This window comes from Equus asinus, chromosome 20, assembly GCF_041296235.1.
Source record: "Equus asinus isolate D_3611 breed Donkey chromosome 20, EquAss-T2T_v2, whole genome shotgun sequence".
In the NCBI taxonomy this organism is placed as follows: Eukaryota; Metazoa; Chordata; class Mammalia; order Perissodactyla; family Equidae; genus Equus; species Equus asinus.
Genome location: NC_091809.1, coordinates 89,162,750 through 89,184,506, shown reverse-complemented (window position 1 = coordinate 89,184,506; position 21,757 = coordinate 89,162,750). Strand labels below are relative to the sequence as shown.

General features: G+C 34.3%; 2 protein-coding genes across 2 annotated transcripts; one reads left to right on the top strand and one right to left on the bottom strand.

Annotated features, from left to right (window-relative positions):
* Positions 1 to 1,813: 1,813 nt before the first annotated feature.
* Positions 1,814 to 2,773, bottom strand: LOC106828936 (olfactory receptor 52N2-like). The gene has a single exon (XM_014837746.2). The coding sequence runs from the start codon at positions 2,771 to 2,773 to the stop codon at positions 1,814 to 1,816; it is 960 nt and encodes a 319-aa protein (XP_014693232.1).
* Positions 2,774 to 20,275: 17,502 nt separating this feature from the next.
* On the top strand, positions 20,276 to 21,241 carry LOC106828937 (olfactory receptor 52N5-like). Its single transcript, XM_014837748.3, has one exon. The coding sequence runs from the start codon at positions 20,276 to 20,278 to the stop codon at positions 21,239 to 21,241; it is 966 nt and encodes a 321-aa protein (XP_014693234.3).
* The last annotated feature ends 516 nt before the right edge of the window (positions 21,242 to 21,757 follow it).

Below are 21,757 nucleotides of genomic sequence, written 5' to 3'. Positions count from 1 at the left end.
TATATTTTTTCCCATGAAACCCACTTTTGAGTTTGTAATGGGGAAGATGACATAAATTAATTGAAGATTGTTACTTAGGTTTCTCAAATAAATCTTATCTATTTCATTTTATTTCTCCATATTTTTAATTTTATGTTCTAGTTTTACTTTGTTGCTGTGGTTGTCTCCTATACCCCGTTCCTAAAGCATAGGTCTATGAACATATTGTATTTACATTTTAATCGTAATGTTCTGAGATTCATCCAGGCTTGCTCTTTCTGTAGCTCATATTCTTCATCTATTAAATGGGGATAATTATAGCTACACCATAGTTTGGAAGTAAAATTTCAACAACATAGTATATATGCATCATTATTATAATACCTGACAAAATATATATGTTTAAAAATGGCAGTTTAGGAAAAGTAATTTCTTCATATGTTTGCTGGTGTTTTGATGTGGTTTAAATGAGAATACCTGATGAACAAAGTTTACCAAATTCAGAAACATGATTCCAATAAATAGCAACTTTACTAATTATAAGTTTGTAATTTACATCCATAGATGCACTTTTATAATGTTAGTATTTTTTTAAACACAGATTTTTATTCCAAACGTGTGAAGATTATATTGCGAAAAAATACATGGCGCGTTTATTATATTCCACAATCATTTGACTATATGTAACATGAGATTAAAATATCTTCTTCATATTAGCAGATAAGAATATAATCTTAATCAATATAATTAATATCTCTACCTACTTATCTATTTGTATCCCTTTCCTGACGGCATTCTATCACTCAATTTCCTCTTGGTTTATGTTCTCATTCTTTCTCATTTTTCATTCAGTCTTCCTATTTCTGAATACCACATTTATCATTCCACTTCATTTCTGTTTTTTCTGTTCTTTTCATGAATGTAAATAACGTACTCCTTTCTCCATTTTCCCTGATCACTCAGTATCTCCCTCTATACTAAAGTCAAGTAAAGCAGTCAAGCCCAGGTATCCTTGATTCTCAAAGTACACAGATTTCCTCCAAGTCTCCTTTCCTCTACTCACAGATCCTTTCCTAAAACAGCTGTCAATCCACCATTATTGGATCCCAAATGGTATCCATTCTGTCTTTCAAAATTCTGCTCCATATTAACTCCAAGTAGCACTTGCCAGATTATGACGAACTCCAGTAATCATATTTACTCCTTCCAGTAATCACATTTATTCCTTTGTATGTACACTTGCACATTCTTGGGAATCCAAATAATTACCTAGGTAGCAGAATGCCAGAGATAAATGAGAAGACAATAATTTTTTTCTAAGTTATACAAGTTTTACATAAATGTGGAATGAGAAGGATGACAGGACCTCTGGAATTCAGCGTGGATGTTCTTGGGAAGTGTTTCTTGCTTCCCTGTAACACATGGGAGGTTTTGCATATGTTCCTTCCCAAATCTTCTAGAGTTTCACTAGGCTGTCTGATTTTCTTGATTCTCTCGTATATATTCCCCACAGTGCTAGACCAAAGTGCATTAGTCCTCAAGAGTTTACTTGAAGAAGTTGGATATCCTAAATAACCCATTCTTTGCATCCATACCACAAGATATAACTAAAGTAAAACTAAGTGAGAAATATAATTATTTCCTATTTTATCTTTTTCTTTAAGTTGGAGAGCTCAGGTTAAAAGTTTTGTGATTATTTCATAATTTTTACTGCAGAATATTGACAGGTATTTTCTCCTGACCTTATGGTTGTTGAATTTTGCATTTACTCTCTTCCTCTATAACTTTTACTTTGATCTTTATTATAAATGAAGAATTCTATATCATAAACTTATCAAATATTCAAAATACTTTTCTCTTTAAAAAACAATCTGATCATTCCTTCACGGATCTGCTTGGTCTTCACTCCATAGACAATTGGGTTCAAGGTGGGAGGCAGCAACAGGTAGAGATTGGCTATAAAAATGTGGACATGGTGAGGTATAGTGCGTTCCCCAAAGCGACGAGTGAAGAAGTTGAAGAAGGCTGGGACATAGGTGATGACAATTGCACATATGTGTGACGTACAGGTGCTGAAGGCATTCTGGCGAGCATCTGCAGATGACAGATTGACTACAGCACGGATAATAGTCGTGTAAGACATGGAGATACAGAACATATCAAATCCTGCAATGAATATGACAGCTATGAGACCATAGATAACATTAATCTTGATGTTGCCACAGGATAATTTGGCCACAGACATATGATCACAATAGGTATGGTGGACAAGGTTGCCCCTGCAGTAGGGAAGATGCTTGAGCAGGAAAGTAAACGGGATCGTGAGCGACACACTTCGATTGAAGGTGGCAAGACTAATCTTGATAATTACAGTGTTGGTGAGGATGGTTTCATAGCGAAGAGGGTAGCAAATGGCCACATAGCGATCCAGAGCCATAAGCATGAGCACTCCAGACTCCATGGCCGTCAGCATGTGGATGAAAAACATCTGCACAAGGCAGGCATTAAAGTCGATCTCTTTGAGACTGAACCAAAAGATACATAACATATTGGGGACAAATGAAGTGCACCCACTAAAATCTGTAAGGGACAACAAGGCTAGGAAGTAATACATGGGCCGATGCAGGGTCTCCTCATGGCTGATGAGGTAAATAAGCCCACAGTTCCCGACAACAGCAATGATGTACATGACGGTGAATGGCAGGGAAATCCACATGTGTGTGGCTTCGAGCCCAGGAATCCCATTAAGAATGAAGTACCTTGGTGTCAGGCTGGAGCTGTTGGCTCCATGCATGATGGTCAATTGCAAAGCATGTTACTTTTTATACCAGTAAAGATGTCCTATACGAGAAGATAGTAGTGATATTATTTTCAGCTAGATAAAAAATATGAACAAGTATTTTGCACAATATAAATAATAATTTTAGGAGAAAAATCATCTTTTTTGTGCCAAAACTGTGTTCTTTGATCCTGCTTAGTGGTCCTGGGCCTGTTAGTAAATCACAAGAATGCAAATATAGTGTAAACATAGTAGCAAAGCCCTGGTCTTACATAGTAAAATTGCTGTAACCTCTGTATATGCCTGCTTACATTCCCAGACCAGTCACTCATGCTTATTCTTGCCCCCTTGACCAATTTCAAATTATGAACCCTATATAAATAACACTGATGCTCCTAACTCCTCACATATGTTCCTTTCTTCCAAGAAGTCCTTTCAGATGTCCACTAGATTATACTCAATTAAATTATGTGAGTACCTGCTTATTGCACACAGGTATTAGGGGCTAAACATGATCTATGTAAAAGTCTAAACCTGAAAATCTGGATTTTCCAAGTCAGAACCATCAGCACAGAAGATTTTACAGGCCAAAAAGTTATATAATAAGCTACAACTTACAAAACATGACCATGTGCATTTTGCATTATATCTCTAATTATTTCTTGCTAGTAAACATGAAAGTTTTAAGCATTTGCACTTAACCAATGACATTTCAAGCTTTAATTAATTCTCATAATTTTTATTGATTCTCTCAAATTTCTGTGTAGATAAGCATGGTATATAGCTGTGAATAATCACAATTTATATGTCTCCTTTTGTTATATTACTTTAAGTTCCTAAATAACTATAATATTTATTTTGGATAAGGTGGAATAACTTATTAATTATTTTTTGAAAACAGCTTTCCACTTATCTTCTATATTCTGGGACATGGATCTAGCCTGAAATCTTCCTGATGAAAATCATAAGACTCTAGATCTTTTTTATTTTTGAGAAATTTCTTCTCTATCTTGTAGTTATATATTTATTTTTATTTTTATTATTATTTATTTTATTTTATTTTTTATTTTTTAATTTATTTGTTTATCTTGTATTTTTAAAAGCTCTTTCTTAGTTCTTTTTCATTTGAGATTACCAACTTGAGTTATTTGTCTTCCCACAGCATTATATTTCTATATTTATTGTATTTTCAAAAATCGTTTAATATATTCTTCTGTTATATTTTAATCTGTTCCAGATGACAGTCTTTTCCAAAGTTCTCATTTTGATTGCTTTTAGTTTCTCTCTCTCCATTTATATTTTTTTGTGAGATTTAGCATAGGGTTTTCCGTATAAGTATTTTTTTAACCATTGTTTTTAACCAGTTGAAAACATTTCAAATGATGCTATATAAACAGTGTCAATATATAAAAAAGATAAAAGCAAACTTTTCTAGAAAATAGGAATAGATTAGACATGATGACTTTTTAAAACAATTTGCTCAACTGTAAATGCCTTTTAATGTTAAGAAGAGTAAACATGGAGAATTTCACCACAACTTGGAACACAATAAGCAAAATGTATAGTACTATCATAGTTATTGTTAGCATTACTACCATTATTATGCTTTATAAAATAAATGTAAGTAAAACCATTTTTAGCCATGCCTTAAACCTCCAATATCCTTCCTTACCTTTCACTCAGAACAAAAGCCAACACCCTTATATTTGTTTACAACATCCTACAATTAGGACACTTTTAAATCTCTGAATGTGTATCCCACTGCTCCAACTCTGAACCACCTAGTAGAGGATTCTCATACTCATGAAACGGGTGCAGAGTTCAGGGCATTTCCACTTGCCACTGTCAGTGCCTGTTTTATTATTCCCCGGATAATATCATGGCACAAACCTTCAATAGTTTCAGATCTCCACTGAGTGTCAAACCCAAAGTAAGCCCTTTCCTTACTTCTCAATTTAAAATTGCCACCCCAGACGACGGCTGATCTTGGTATAATATCTTCCTTCCAGCTTTCCCTTACTCCATGGCAATCAGTATTGTCCTTGGTCCCTCACTATAATGACGGATCTATATACACAGGGATGTCTGTCTATTTTGTTCACTGCTATAGCTCTTGTACATAAAATAGTAACTGGCACAAGAAAAAAGTTCTATAATGAATTAATGAATGAATTTCAAAAAATCCTTTTTGGTTCTTCTTCTTAAGGCATTTATGATTGTATATAAATACCTTAAATTAGTGTGCATATTGAAAAGTAAAGTGTATATGGAGGAAGGCAAATGAAATTGGAGATATTTATAATTGGGACTAGTACATGGAATGGATGTATGTAATTGCCTTTTGTATTATTTTGCACGCTCTAAGGTCATATATATGATGAAGAGAGCAAGTTATAGGAAAGTAGACTTGGGTTTAAGTAATGTTGTTCATTCATGCAGATAGAGACCTCTAGTAAGATAACAAGATTACTGTCATCAAATGTATTCAAGCAAAGGAGAAAGACGTGTCATGAATGTTGTTGTCAGGATGCTGGGCTGCACAGTCGTCACTGGAATTCTGTCTAAGTCTTGCACTAATTCATTTTCTTGGTAGAGGTCTTACCACTTCCTACAGAAGACTCCTCCATCTATGGATAGCAGAGAAGTTTTGATATTGTTATACAGAAATTTGCTTACCTATAACATTATCCCTTTGGTCCTGCTGAGATCAGTACCATGGAATCTCCTTCTTCCAGTGCCTAAACTACATTTAATTTTCCCCCACTTTTCCTTGTCCCTCTTCAAGGCAGTTTGCAAATCCGTTTGGTTTCAGAAGTCTAAAGAGTCAGATAATTCAATGTTTATTATTTCAACCACCCTCTGAGTCAAATCTCTCCCATTCAGTTGCAAATTTTCTGTGTATATTATATATTTTTGCTTCTGAATCACCCAAACTCAACCTGATGTCAGATGTTCTTAAATCCCCATTCATGACTGATATGGTTCAGAAAAATTGCACAGCATTGGTTTCGAATCCTATATAGTGACACTTAGTGGCTTCTCTGGGGATTTTCAAACACAAGGAGAAAATGTGTTTGGAGCTTCACAGATAGATGTCCCATAGATATCCTCTGAAGAGGGAGGAGGTAAATTTAGGTTTGTTGAAATTAGATCTATATTTAGAATATATCTGAACAAGGAAAAAACTCCTTAATAATTACCCTCAAATTTTAACAACTTTCCTCAGATGGGACTTATGAACCATCTTGTATCCATTACAGTATAAACCTGGAATTATACCTGACTTCCTAGAGTGCTTTAATTCCAGCCTCATAATTTTTATCATAGCTTTATCTATTTGGCTTGTATGGATCTAAAAGCTTCCTCAAAAATATTGAGTAAACAATTTCATAATCTTCCTTGCTAGAGACTCATCAAAATATATTTTATACAATAAAGCCTGGTTGTATGTTCATTTGAAACATTGCACTGTAAAATGCATCATTTCTTCATTCTTGATCCCCTCTACCATGGTAGAAACACAGAATTCTTTTAAGTTGTAATTCCATTTAGCAAAATTTGGTCAAATTTAAGGAAACATAAAACACTGGATTGAAATTCTCCCAGCAGTGAAGGGATTTTGGAGAAGGAAGCCAGAACATAATGACCACAATTTAATATCATCCTTTCGGTTTGTAGAAGTGAGTGCAGGCTATTGGAAGGTGAAAATAGTATGAAGAAATCTAGTGTAATGGTACATCTTTCTTCTAGAACAGCTAGCTACAATTGGCACAAACCTAGCAAATCTAGATTTTTCTTTTGTAGTGAACAAACCTACTCACCAAGGCACATAAAACAAAACAAACAAGCTCCATACTGCAGAGCTTCGGCCCAAAATGAGAATCTTCAATAATTAGAAATTTGGTGAGTTATAGCTTCATTCCAAAACAGACCATTACAATAATTGAAAAGCCTAGAGGCAAGACTTCTTGAAATATGTTGCTATAATATTAATATTATTAGGCATAATAACATTTAAATAAAATAAATAATAAATTATCAGATGACAGACATGCTCCAAGTCTTAAGCTCTTTTAGGGTTCCTCAAGTAGAAAAACTGTGAGTGAAAACACACTTGTTTAAAATCTTTTTAGTAGCTGTCTGTTTTCCTAATTAAAAACTATATTAATCAAACACGCATGCTTATAAATATTATGCAGATATTATATTATTACGATATAAATAATCATGGGTGTGAAAGGTTAACAAATTCTGCTTATCTATATGTGTTTATAATGTGTACATTATTTGGGAGTGTGTGACATACATGCCAAAACGTCTAGTAAAGACCATTTCTGGGGCTAGCCCCGTGGCCCAGTGTTAAGTTTGCACATTCCACTTCTGCAGCCAGGGGTTCACCTGTTCAGATTCTGGGCATGTACCTATGAACCAGTCATCAAGCCATGCTGTGGTGGCATCCCACATAGAAGAACTAGAATTACCTGAAACTAGGATATATAAGTATGTACTGGGACTTTGGGGAGAAAAAAAAATGGTGAAGATTGGCAACAGATGTTAGCTCAGGGCCAGTCTTAAAAAAAAAAAAAAAAAAAAAAAAAAGACCGTTCCTCTATGTTCATGGATGGGTTTATTGAAGGGAAGAAATGCACAAAAGTTCCAATTGATAAGAGGAAATTAGAAAGTTCTTTGCTTTTTCCTGCCATATAACTGAAAACAAGTTTAGTATTAGGTAAATGAGATAAAATGGATATGACAGGGCTCAGAAATTTATGTTAACATTACTTTCTTTGAGAAAGTCTCCCTGAGTCAAGCTTGGCCTCACTTACTGCCCAACACATGTCAAATTACCTAGAGAGTCTCTGGTAGCCAAAAGTTTCCTGATGAGATTCCTAAGACCATAACTTGAGGGATTGATACTAGGGTTCAGTATTAGAACATAACAGCAGGCAGAAAGCTGTTGCATAATAGTCAGTACAATGTAGTTGTGAACAACCGTCCTTGGTGAATAATAGACCTGAACTTGAGTCCTCCTATACCATTAAGCAGCTGCATGAATTGTGTTGTTTGTTATCATCTCCAGACTTCTATTGGTACTACATCATTTTAATCTCTATAAGATTGTAACAATAATATCTAGCTCAAAGCAATGTTTCAAGTTTTAAATGAGATAATTCATCTAAAGATGATCATATGGCTTGTCTCTTTTATTCTGTTAATATCAAAAACAACATTGATTGAGGTTTAAATGTTAATTTAACCTTGTGTTTCTGGGATCAACTCCAATTGGTTGTGAGTTATTGTCTTTTTTCATGTATTAATAGATTCAATTCTCAGTAATAATATTTTGTTTGAGAGTTTTTACATCTGCATTTATAAGATACATTGGCATGTAATTTTTCTTTCTTATATTGTCTTTGTAAGATTTTGGTATTGAGGTTGTGAAGATTCATTAAACAAGTTTGGAAGTGTTACATGTTTCTCTATTCCCTGAAAGAGTTTCTTTCATATTTGAATATTTTGAAAGACTGACCATTTCACCTGGGCTGAAAGATTTTTTTTATGGAAAGGATTAAATTATAGATTCTATTTCTCTAATAGATATAGTCTTCTTTAGATTTTTTTCTATCTTCTGTCAGTTTTGGCAACTGTATACTTCAAAGAATTTGTCTATTTCATCTACCTTGTCAAATTTATTGTGCATTTCTACTTTGTAAAAATGATGCTCTCAAAAATCGAAATGCAAATGTAGAATAAAAACACCTTATAGAGAGTCAGAGATAGAAAATCGTTACCCTCATAAGAATTCTCTTTATAAAATATAAACAAGCAATGCAAACATTTTAACTCACAATTTAAATAAAATATCAATATATGGAGAAAAATTAAACTAAATTTCTATCAAGGTAGTAACAAATGCAGAAAGCTTTTACAAAAGATCTTTTCCTGAAGAAGACATACTCTTTTCAGTCAGTTTCTTGGATGTAGACTCATACGAATCTAAAAATGAATCCTTTCTCTTCTTTTCCTTGTGACTTCATAATCACACAACCCTGTCTTTTGGTAAGAAATAATTACAACTTGAGTTCTTCCCCATGGTGAAATGACTTTTTAACCCTATTTGTTTTGTTAGCAGAGAAAATAACCCAGTGGTGATTTGTACATTATCAAATTGGTGAAGATGAAATGACGCTTCCAAGAATCTTCTTCTTCCATGTTTTTGGGTTAGTGTTGGCCAAAAAAGGAATTTTCATGAGATTTGGAAGGTAGAAGTGAAGCAGCAGCCATTGCTCTGTGAAGGTCGTCATGGATAAACGTGGTGAAAGACAGACAGAGGTGATGGTCAGTTCCTGCTTGTTTTTATGCCCAAAACAGCAGAATACACATTCTTTTCAAATGCATATGGTTCATAAAACAAGGGAGAATAAATTTAAAAGTGTAGAAATCATAGAGAATAGGTTCTTTAACTAAAAATAATTAAATTAGTAATCAATAACAATAAAGTACCAAATGCTTCTAAGATTTGTGAAATTAAACATCTGTATAAATATGGGTCAAAGAAAAACTCCTAAGGAAAACTAGCAAGCATACTTCAGCCTATCAAAATTTGAGGGAAACAGAAAAGCATTGCTTAGAGAGAAATTAGCAGATTTAAATACTTATTATAATATTTAAAATCAGTTGTCTGAAATTTTCCTTATAATTTAGAGAAAAAGAAGGTTGACTAAAACACAAAATAAGTGAAGCAAATAATAAGACTCAAACTAACTTTGTTTTTATTTAACAACCATAGACCATACGAAATTGAAAGTCTAAAAAATCAATGTGATTTATAGGCTTAGAATTGATAAAACAGGTATTCATTTAGTAAAACATTTGCAAGATCTTTACACTGCACTACAGAAAGTTACTAAGAGATGTAAAAGAATATCTAAAGAAATAAATTTAATATTTTCAAGGACTAGAAGACTTGAGGGTGTTAAAACACCCATTTTTCTCAAATTCATCTATAAGTTCAATGTCATCCTCATAAAAATCCAAGAAATACTGTTGTAGATATAACAAGTTCATCTAAAAGATCTATGGCAATGGAAAGGATGAAGAAAATATAAAGTAATCTTTAAGAAGAAGGAATAAACATAGAGGGCTTACACTAACTAATTTAAAGATGTATGAGGCAACAGTAATCATGGTACTGTAGTGATAATCTAAGGATAGAAATAAAAATAAATAAAATCGAAAAGAGAATCAAGAAATAGATTCATACGTATACGGTCAATCAATTTTCAACAAAGGGATCAAAATATATAATGGGATGAATAATTTTTCCAAGGGGTGCTGGTGTGTCCTTAGGGACAAAAGAATCATTGCCCTTACCTTACTGCATGCACAAAAATTACCTCAACATGGAGCACATAATTAAACTAGAAGCTAAAATTACAGAAGCTCTAGGCAAAGACTTGAGATGTCTTAATGAATTTGGGCTAGGCAATATTTCTTAACAAAGAAACAAAGTATAAAACATGAAAATTTGATAAGATGTACATCATCAAAATTAAAAACTCTTCTTTGAAAGACTCTATTAATAATATAAATATAAGAAGTCAATGCCACAACTAGAAGGACCTGCAACTAAGATATACAACTATGTGTCGGGGGGAGTTGGGGAGATAAAGCAGGAAAAAAAAAGGTCAAATTAGAACCTGAAAAAAAAACCTTGGAAAAAAATCCTAATAATGACGTTTATTCATAATACATATTAAATATTTTCAATTCAGTAATAATAACATAACTAGCCAAAATAAAATTAGCAGGCTATCATCATCATGAAAAATGAAAATATGAGGGTAGTAGAAAGGTCACTTTTTGCCAGGTTGAGATCACCAAGTCAATATGAAACCATCCAAATGAAAGCAGATATCTGGCTATAGGAAATATTTTTATGTGACTTTAATTCTTCTACCTATTTTGAAAGAGTGTCACTGCGCTCATGTAGACAGACCCTCTCTTTTGAAATTCCCTGTTCTTCAAAGCCTCTTTCCTCATAGGGGACTACCAAGTTCAATGCATTTAATCTTCATAGACCGATATTTCTCTCCTGAATGACAATCTACACAACCTTGTGTCATGGTGGCTGGGTCACTACGACTGAAGTTAATTTTTTTTTAGATTTTAGATCCCTGGCAAAACATGAGCCATGGTGATCAGTCTCTGTGCTAATTTATTTATCTTGGCCTTCAATTTCCAAAACCATTTGGTGTTTCTTCTTCTTTCCCAAGTTCGTATCTCCTACTTTCTTTCTCAAGTTTGTATTCCATATATCCAGCAATGCATACATGTGTTCAACAGAAAACTTGTAAAAGATGTACGTTGCAGTGTATTCACAATACCCAGAAGCCATGTCCATCACCATCAAACTGAATAAGTAAATACTTGTGGTCTATTTAAATATAATGTCAAGTGAAAGAGACAAAATAATATGTATTGTATAATTTCATTTACAGAAGGCTCATAAGCAGACAAAACTAACTACTAATTTATGGTGTTAGAAGTTAGGATGATGTTTAACTTTGAGAATGAGAGTCCAGGTAATGATTGTACAGGGCACGAGAGGAGCTTCAGAGGTGCTGTCAATGATTTAATTCTTGACCTGAATGATAATTACAGAGTGTGTCCACTTGGCAATATTTCATAAAGCTGTACACTTATGATGCATTAATTGCATGCATACTACACTTCAGTAAAATATTCATTTGAAATAATATGTCTTAAGCACACTCTATGACTTACCTAAACTGTGAAACATTTTCTTCTTTGACTTCTATGCTATCTGTCTATGGCTTACAAAGTGCATATACTTTCTTTTCTTTTAGAAGTATGTTACATTTAGTGTAAATAATATGTGCATTTGTGTAAATTATAATCAAACAACACAGACAAGATACTCATTTAAAAAATCAAAACCCAGGCCGGTCTGGTGGCGCAGTGGTGAAGTTTGCACCTTCCCCTTCGGCGGCCTGGGGTTCACCGGCCGGGATCCCGGATGTGGACATGGCACTGCTTGGCACGCCATGCTGTGGTAGGCGTCCCACATATAAAGCAGAGGAAGGTGGGCATGGATGTTAGCTCAGGGCCAGTCTTCCTCAGCAATAAGAGGAGGATTGGCAACAGTTACCTCAAGGCTAATCTTCCTCAAAAAAAAAAGAAAATCAAAACCTTCACCTTGAAAATCTCTTCCACTTACTTCCTTGACAGAAATAGCTTCTTAAAAATATTTTGTGGGGCCAGCCCCGTGGCTGAGTGGTTAAGTTCGCGTGCTCTGCTTCAGCAGCCTAGGGTTTCACTGGTTCCATTCCTGGGTGGGGACATGGCACGGCTAGTCAGGCCATGCTGAGGTGGCGTCCAACATGCCACAACTAGAAGCACCCACAACTAAAAAAAAATACATACAACTATGTACTGGGGGGATTTGGGGAGAAAAAGCAGAAAAAGTAAAAGAGTGGCAACAGTTTTTAGCTCAGGTGTCAATCTTTAAAAAAATTATATTTATATATATTTTGTGTGTATGTGTATGTTTTTTCTGTTCTTTATTGTGATTAATTGTTTTACTCCAAAGCATGTTTGAACTTTAACTGAATTACCAACTACTCTGTTACAGACAAGGATTTTAACTTAATTATAATATTTGTCACTTGCGTGTTTTTTTATATATGTGTGTGTGTAGTGTATATACACATATATATGTACGTATGTATGAATATATGTGTATATATTTGCATACACACATATATAAAAAGCACAAGCCATGTATTAAATATTACATATTATATTAAAATGTAATAATATTATAAATTAAACATACATATTAAACATTTGTTTGTGTGTGTAGTTTTCTTTTCTCCCTACCACTTCCAAACCCAGTGTTAATCAGTTATGTCATTAATTTTCTGTTCTTAAAATATTTACTACTTGTTATGATTCTGGAAATTTTCTAGGATTTATTTATAATTTGATTGTAGTAATTGAAAACTAATAAACATTCTTTGAGTTACTATAATTGTGTGAATATTGATATGAATATTGAGTATGGATATATATTCCTTTACAACCAAGTCAGGACTATATCTCCTTCTTTGTTGGTGTAACATCACCATCCTTATTATTTTTTCAGATGGATGTTTATAGCATCAATATTTTTCAGAGATATCAGATAACATAGACCATTCATAAAACAACGAAAGGATTTCTATGGAAAAGGACAAAGTTGACAATTAGAAAATAACAGAAAAAAAATGAATGATGTCAAAAATATCCAAGGAAAGGAAAATAAATTTGCAAAATCTTACAGAAAGGAAAGAAAAAGTCAAGACAATGTAGAACATGATAGAAAAGTAAAGAGATATAGAACTTCTTTCCCAGAGGGCAAAAGTCTGGATTTACTTTTAGGATTTACATTGAGAGAGAAAAGTGTTAAGGCAAAAGGAGAATTTATCCAAACAACTGTAAAATAATATTTCTTATAACAAAACTCAAAATTTGTATTTTAGGGAATATCAAGAAACTCCAAAATATCCATAAAAGTGTTTATAAAAGATTCAAACCTGGACACACTACAGTGAAATTAAAGAACATAAAGATAATGAAAAGACTCCCCAAATTTTCGAGTAGAAAACAAACATCACAATTTCAAAAATATCAATTCACATTTACAGAAATGAAAAGACTACCTAATAGCAAATATTGATGCTAAAAGATAATGAAGCAGTATTTTTACTTACGAAAAGAAATAATTATTAAACTACAATTCTGTACTCAACCCAATGGTCAAATATATGAACAGTAAAGTTATCTCGGATATGACAAAAATGAAGAGAGTATATCTGCATAACCAGTTTTCTTAGAAAGATCTGTGAAGATGCACTCCAGAAAAATGAGAGAATAAAGCAAAAATATGCTTATATATGAGATTCAAGAGTTAGTGGATTCAGTCTAGGAAAGGGAAAAAAGAATATCCACAGCTCAGGAAGAAGGAGATTGAAGATAGAGACAGTTTCTTATAGGCCAACTTTCAATTATTACAATTGTGTTCATCCGTTTTCTCTTTATTACCGTTACCAGAAACTCTTAAGATTATTGCCACAACCTCCCTTGAGGGTGGTTTAAGTAGATAAATTCCAAAGATCTTTGCAGCTCCTCTTGAGAGTGTATTCTGAGAAAGATTTCTATATACTTTCTTTCTTATGAATAATGCTGCAATGAACATGGGAGTGCAGATATCTCCTAAAGATCCCGATTTCAATTCTTTTGGACAAATACCAAGAAATGGGATTTCTGGATCATGTGTAGTTCTATTTAAAAATTTTTGAGGAACCTCTATGTTGTTTTTCATAGTTGCTGCAACTTTTTGTATTCCCATCAACAGCATACAAGTGTTCCAATTTCTCCACATTCTTGTCAACACTTGTTGTCTTGCTTTCTTTTTTTCAATAATAGCCATCCTGATAGATGTCAGGTGACATCTCATTATGGTTTGGTTTGCATTTGCTCATGATTAGTAATGTTGAATATCTTATCATATATCTGATGACCATTTGTACGCCATCTTTGTAAAATGTCTATAAAAGTCCTCAGCTAATTTTTTAATTGGCTTAGTTTTTTTGGCAATTGACTTGTAGGAGTTCCTTATATATTTTGGATATTAACCTTTATAAGATTATGGTTTGCAAATATCATCTCACATTCTGTAGCTTGCCTTTTCACTCTGTTGATTTCATCTTTCTCTCATTAAAACCATCTTATCTTATTTCTTCTGAGAATTTGTTGACATCCTTCATTCACTGCTAATCACTTCCCTTTACTACTCTTCTTAACTGTACTTTGTGGTTATGTGTCTTTTTGCAATTTGTTACTTTTTAATGCCAGAAGGAATACAGAACTCTCCTTTATTTTAACTCATAACTGTTTCTTTATTTCCATTTTCTCAATAGGCATTGTCTTGTATAAATAACTAATGAAAGTGATTTAAATAAATTCATTTAAATTATTGTGTAAGTCACTGAAGATTTATTTGTCCTTTTTTAAAAACTTATTTTTATGAGACACAAATGACACATAACATGCATATGTTTATGGAATACTATCTGTATTGATTTGAGGCATTCATATACTGCATTTTGATTACCACCATAGCTAACGTCTCTATTAAGTCACATAATTACCATTTCTTTTTATGGTGGGATCAATTAAGATCTAGTCTCTTTACAGCTTTTAAGTTTATAATATAGTATTGCTGTCTGTCTATAATAACTATGCTGTGCGTTAAATCTCAAGGATTTATTTATCTAATAGTTTCAAGTTTGTACCTCTAAAGAACATATGTCCAATTTCCCCACCCTGTGGTCTCTGGTAACCTTCATTCTTATATCACTTTTTATTAGTTTGGCTTTTTTATATTACAATATAAGAGATATCACACAGTATTTCTCTTTCCCTATCTGACCTATTTCACATAACATAATATCCTCAGGGTCCATCTTCATTGTCACAAAGGGCAAGAGTTCCTTCTTTCTCACGGCCGAATAATATTCCATTGTATGTAAATGTAAAAAGAAGCATCAGTGAAGGAAATATGCAGCCTGCAAACTATGGTCCTGACTTTTTTCATTACATATAACTGCAAATAATGATATACAAAATCTTAATAGTAGTCATTTTTTAGTGTCAGAAGTTTGTGTTATTTAAAAAATGTTTTTATTGCTACATTTTTCTTTTTAAATTAATGAGAATAATCTTTTAGAATTCAGATTAAACAAAAAAACCACATTATAAAATCACACACACGTGTACATTTTGTTTGAATTTTAATTGCCTTAGTTAAGAATTTCCAACTTCTAACACTAATGGTGGGCTACCTGTACTATGAGAATTACTTCCTGGACTGCCCTAGTTTGTGGACCAGCTATGGTTGGGAGTGTTATTTTTTTCTGAATATATGAAGCTTTGCATTATGTTTTCACTTAGGGCTCTGTGGTCTCTCGGGGTGCTTAAGCCCTGTTTCACAGTGAGACTTGGGTGTCCTGAGAATATGAGATTATGCCTGTTTCCTGAGGGAAGTCAGCTAAACTAAGCACTTCTGATCTAAGATCTATAAGATGAAACCAGGGTGCTGCCATCATATACATTCCTGGATCTTCTCCCTGGCATGAGCAACTTACACATCCCTTCTTGTCTGGAGCTGCGTTTTGGGTAAGATAATGCCTTCCAACTATTTCAGTCCTGGGCTTATTTTATGACAAAGCCTAGTCTTGTTACAGTCTGCCTGTGTCACAGAAATCAACACAAATCATCACAGAAATCAAGGGCCTTGCTGTACAGATGGTGTTGTCGGTGATTTGTTATTCTGGGAAGAACTAAGAACATGGTCATTCCACATTCAAAGCAGAGATGGTACTAGGAAGGGATACGTGCTCTTATTTGGGCAAGAGAGAAGCTGGATGCTCTCAAAACCTCCTTTAGAGTATAGAGAATTCTTCTCTTTATATTTATTCATTTTTATAAATATGTGGTATAATGACAGAGACAGAGAATTAGATAATAATAACCCTATGATGCCTTAGATCAAGGAAAGATAAACAGATAGATCCTTTTCCACAGAAGTCACTAGCTTACCCTTCTGCACCCCCTTTCCTTTCTTCAGTTCAGTCTGACAACTTGCAGTCTGCCAATCTAACTCCAATTCACTTCTTTTTTAATCTAGGTGCTGTCCTCATTCAAATAGGGGTCAAATAGGTGAAATATTCAGTCTGTATATTAAACCAGCTCACAGGTGAGTAAAGGAATAGGATAAATATACAAATAGTTCTCACACAGTTCCCCAGGCTATCATCATCATGAAAAATGGAGAAAATATGAGAGTAGCAGAAAGGGAGAAAGGTAACTTTCAAGTAGAGGACTTGGTTTGACTTAAGAGAGAAGAGGATGTGTTTCATCAGCATTTCGCATAGAGAGCACATAATTAGGTATCTTTCCGCAAGCTATTTAACATATTGAATCTTGGTTAGATAAAATGGCTATGATGATATTGAATTGGTAGACTCATTATAGGAATGTAATGAAATTCATTCATTAATTTAAATAACAAATAGGTAAATATATTTAAATAAGTAAATATAGACAATCAAATAGTACTCCCGCTGTTTTTTCTGAAGGGATGTGGATAAATATTTGTGTTGGCATGCAAATTGGCTTTTTGTACACAAGATGAACCTAAAATAACCGGACAAGAGGCAGAGAAAGGCCTTATGCTAAGTGCAGAAAGGTTTGTTGCCTGGCACATAGTGGATACTTAATGGAATTTAAAAAAATCTATCAAGTGAAATCATTTAATGTAATTTACATTTTTGAAATATTCGGTCTCAGTTATGACATTATGTGTCACTAAGAAATTGGATTTGACGTTTCAGGAAAAACACTTAAGAATAACGCTAGCAAAAAAAGCTGAAATAGTCTCAGAGAATCTACAACTCTCTTTTCTTGATCCAGTTTTTTCCTGACATTCCTCTTTAGAGGATCAGGGAGAAGCTTCTTCAGGTGGCTGATATAATTTTATTCTATGTCCCAGATCCTAAATTCCTCTAAACAAATGCTACCCTAGGCCATCTCTAGAGAAGCATAGCATGGAAGTGAGAAAGATGAGAAAAAGGAAGCCTCCTTTGCCTTCCTAAACTCTGAGCAGTACCTAATTCATCCTGACTTTTCTGGAGGTGAAGTTAAGTGATAATCTAAAGGAGACTGTTTTTTGTTTCAAAGAGTCAGAGGCAAATGGATGCTCCAGGCGCTTTGTGTCAAATGGCTGCCCAACGTGGGATGAGGAAACAGCAGAAGCTGCAATGATAGCATCAATCAGAGTACTTTCCATCGGATCCTGGAGGCTTAGACACCTGGATCAGGTAATGGGACCTGCTGACATCAAGAAGGGAAGAGAAGTTATGATTGACATGAAGAGGTATGGTGCAGCACATCTTGATGTGGTACGCCTTTTGTAGTGCATTGTGTTGCTCTGTCTCTTTCACTGATAAAGGCTGATGCAAGATGGAAGCAAGATCTTGAGGTGCACTTTTCTTCTTGTGCTTTTGTTATATTGTACTTCTAATTCACTCTGATATTCTGTTTACTTTTTACTTTCCCAGAAATACAGGCAAAAATAGGGAAGTGGAGGGAGTTTCAGGGTAAGTCTGAATGCGACTTGTAACCAAATTACCCTCCCCTTTGAAAGAGAAAGTAGAATCATCCCACACAATCCTCTTGCTCTTTACTGGGAAGATGGCTAGAGTGCTGAGCAAGCAGAAATTATAAGAAGCAGGAAGTGCAGAGGTCCCAAGTTAAAAACGTGAAGCGTTGTATTCCTCCAGAGAAAACAAGCAAACACAGAAAAGAATAAATGAGAAATAAATCACTGATCCACTGTTAGTAAGCCTTTATAAAGGAATTGATTTACTGGAACAGATATGAAGTTTGAACTAGAAAAACCTTGATTTCACTGGAAATTAATCACTAATAGTTTTGGGCAAGCAAAGTAAACATCCTGTACCTGGCTCAGGGAATTTAGTGACAATAGCTTACCCTGGACATTGGAATACACAATCCTCTGTAAAAGAAGTGGCATTCTATCTCAGGGTTCAAAGAAGGCTTTTCAAGGTAAATATATGACAGAGAGATTTTCAAATATGGGAAAGAAATTAAGCAAAGTCAACATAGGCTTGAAGTATATGTAGTATTTCAGGCTTGGCAAGTAGTCTAGCAACGTTTAATCATGAAATGCTAGTATACAGTGGTCATATAATTTATCGCCCAAACCAAGATACTTTTGGAGGCTTAGGGAATGGGAGAAAAGAAAAGAGAAAAGAGAAGATAAGACCTAAGTTTTACCTTATTGAAAGCCATGCCAATAAAATTGAGTCCTACCCTCAAATTGAGGAAAAGGCATTGAATATTCTTGAGCAGTATATTACAATGTCTTCAAAATTATGCTATTGGGCAATTTGGTTTGAAAAATACAAAGGACAAAGCAAACCTGTAGGTGATGTAACTAGATGGTCTTTAAAAGACAGTAACAAGGATGATTAATAAAAAAGGCCTGACATTAGAAATATTTCCGGGTTAAAAATAGAAATTTTTCTTGTCTGAAGATAGAGTAAATAGATATGCTGAGGTGACCTGGATAGAGTAAGAGAACCAAGACATTTTGTGCTATAAAGGAATTATACCCAATATGAGGTAGAGGAATACCTGAGAAGATGACAAAGATGTGGGTAGATCATGTGGTAGATGATGACAGCATTCTCCAAAAGACAGAACTCAGAAATGGAGTTTATTCTGGCATGGGATAGAAGTTGAAGTGATGACTTTAGTCTTGGACATGGTGACTTTAAACTGTCCATGGAAATTTAAAATGAAAACATCCAGGATGCATTTAGAAGGAGGACTCAGCAATTTTGACATAGCTTTCTTGTAAAATTATCTGAAAATTAACATCATGTTGCCTCTACTTCAGGTCATGAGAGTGGAAATATTTCCAGGAGAAAGAATAAAGGGAGACTACAGAGAATATGGTCCACAAAAATTATGTAAAAACAGAAGACATGAAAAGAAAAATAGATGACGTCAATGACATTGGTTTATTACAGGTTATGTGAGAAAGGGAGATTTCTTATTTTTCTCTTTCAGGGACAATCACAATAGTTAGACCTTCATGACCACTATCATTGAATCTCATATCCATGTGGCATCCCCACTTGCATTTCAAATTAGTATATACAATCTACCAGGATACTAACTTAGGAGTTAAATAAACTTCTGATTATTTTTCAGAACTGTTCATTATCATTAGCCTTGTATTATAGATAAGCAACTGAGGCTTTGAGTGTCAAGTAAATCAAACCAAGTCATATAACTGGTATGAAAATAATTGAAATTTGAATAAGATCTTATTTGGTATGCATTACCATAATCTCCCTGTTACGTATTACCACTTGAAATTAACGTTATTAACAAATTCCAGGCCATCCTTCATGAAATTATAACTTGCTGTCATAAGCTATATACTCTGTCAAATCAGGATGCAGATAACAGAGATTGCATGAATGTTAGAGTCATATATGAATATCCTTTCTGTCCCTGAATCTAGTTTTGTGACATTCAACATTATTTGATCTCTCTATGTATTAATTTCTTATATTTGATGATAACAAGCATTACAACTTTGTAACTATGGCTTTAAGAACTACGTTTAGACTGTTCATAAAGCTTTTAAAATATTACAGGTAATATAGTATTACTCAATGAATTATTTATTTTCATAGGCAATTTTAGGCAAAATTGTTGGGACTAATATAAATTTAATTTTATTGCAAGTGTAAAATTGAATTTTCAAGGAAGATCTGAATTAAATTTCTATTTCTTAATTCCTTCTTCTTAGGAGAGAGACATCCAGAAAAATAGATTCCCTCTATTGAATTAGTTATGCTGGTTTCAAATAATTCATATGTGACCCCCCAATTTTTTATTCTTAATGGAATTCCTGGTCTGGAAAGAGTACATGTATGGATCTCCCTCCCATTCTGCACAATGTATATCATCTCCCTTGTGGGAAACCTTGGCCTTGTGTACCTCATTCATCGTGAAGAGTCCTTACATCGTCCAATGTATTTCTTTCTGGCCATGCTCTCCCTCATTGACCTCTTTACCTGCACCACTACTCTACCCAATGCACTCTGCATCTTCTGGTTCAATCTCAAAGAAATTAACTTCAATGTTTGCTTAGTCCAGATGTTCTTTGTCCATGGGTTCACGGGTGTGGAGTCTGGTGTGCTCATGCTCATGGCTCTGGACCGCTATGTGGCCATTTGTTACCCATTGCGTTATGCTGCAATACTCACTAACCCTATCATTGCCAAAGCTGGGCTTGCCACCTTCCTGAGAGGTATGTTGCTCATGATCCCTTTCCCAATCTTGGCCAAGCATTTGCCCTTCTGCCAAAGCAATATTATCTCCCATACATATTGTGACCACATGTCAGTGGTGAAGTTATCCTGTGCCAGCATCAAGGTCAATGTCATCTATGGTCTGATGGTTGCCCTCCTGCTTGGAGTGTTTGACATCTGCTGTATATCCATATCTTACACTATGATCCTTCAGGCAGTGGTCAGCCTCTCATCAGCAGATGCTCGGCAGAAGGCCTTTAGCACCTGCACTGCCCATAGATCTGCTATCATCATCACCTATGTTCCAGCACTATTTACTTTCTTTACCCATCGTTTTGGGGGACACACCATTCCCCCTTCTCTTCACATCATTGTGGCTAATCTTTATCTTCTTCTTCCTCCAACCTTGAATCCCATTGTCTATGGGATAAAGACAAAACAGATCAGAGACAGTGTCATAAATCTCTTGCATGGTGGGAAAGGTGCAAGTGTTCAGGACAACTGAAATTAGATAGAAGGAAGATGAACGCAAAACATAAAGAAGAAATTCATATGTGACAGCATACTTTCACTCAGGTACGGTATCATACATTTTCCATGATCTACACCAGACTATATGTTCTGAAACTATAGTTGGGAGATTTAGAACTAATTCTGGATTTATATCCCAGTGACTTTCTCTTACTTTTTCTTCATCATCAGTTTTAATCAGGTCATTGATATCAACTCACTGCAACTTTCCTCTAGTGTATGCAAGTAAAATGTGTTCTCAACCCTGTGAGAGAGTCATTATGTGTCTTGTCTATGTTTGTAATCTTCCCTGTAGATAAGAAATAAAATGGTTTTTCAGGACACTTTCCTGCCTGGGTAGTCTTTGAAGCTAAAATTCAGTTTATCAGTTATGCTGATAGTATGTATACAGGTAAAAACAGCAGTCATGGATTTTAAAAGAAGAGTGTGTAGTAAACATCATATTGGAAAAAGCTGTGCAGACCAATTTTCTCAAGTAATAAAGAATACA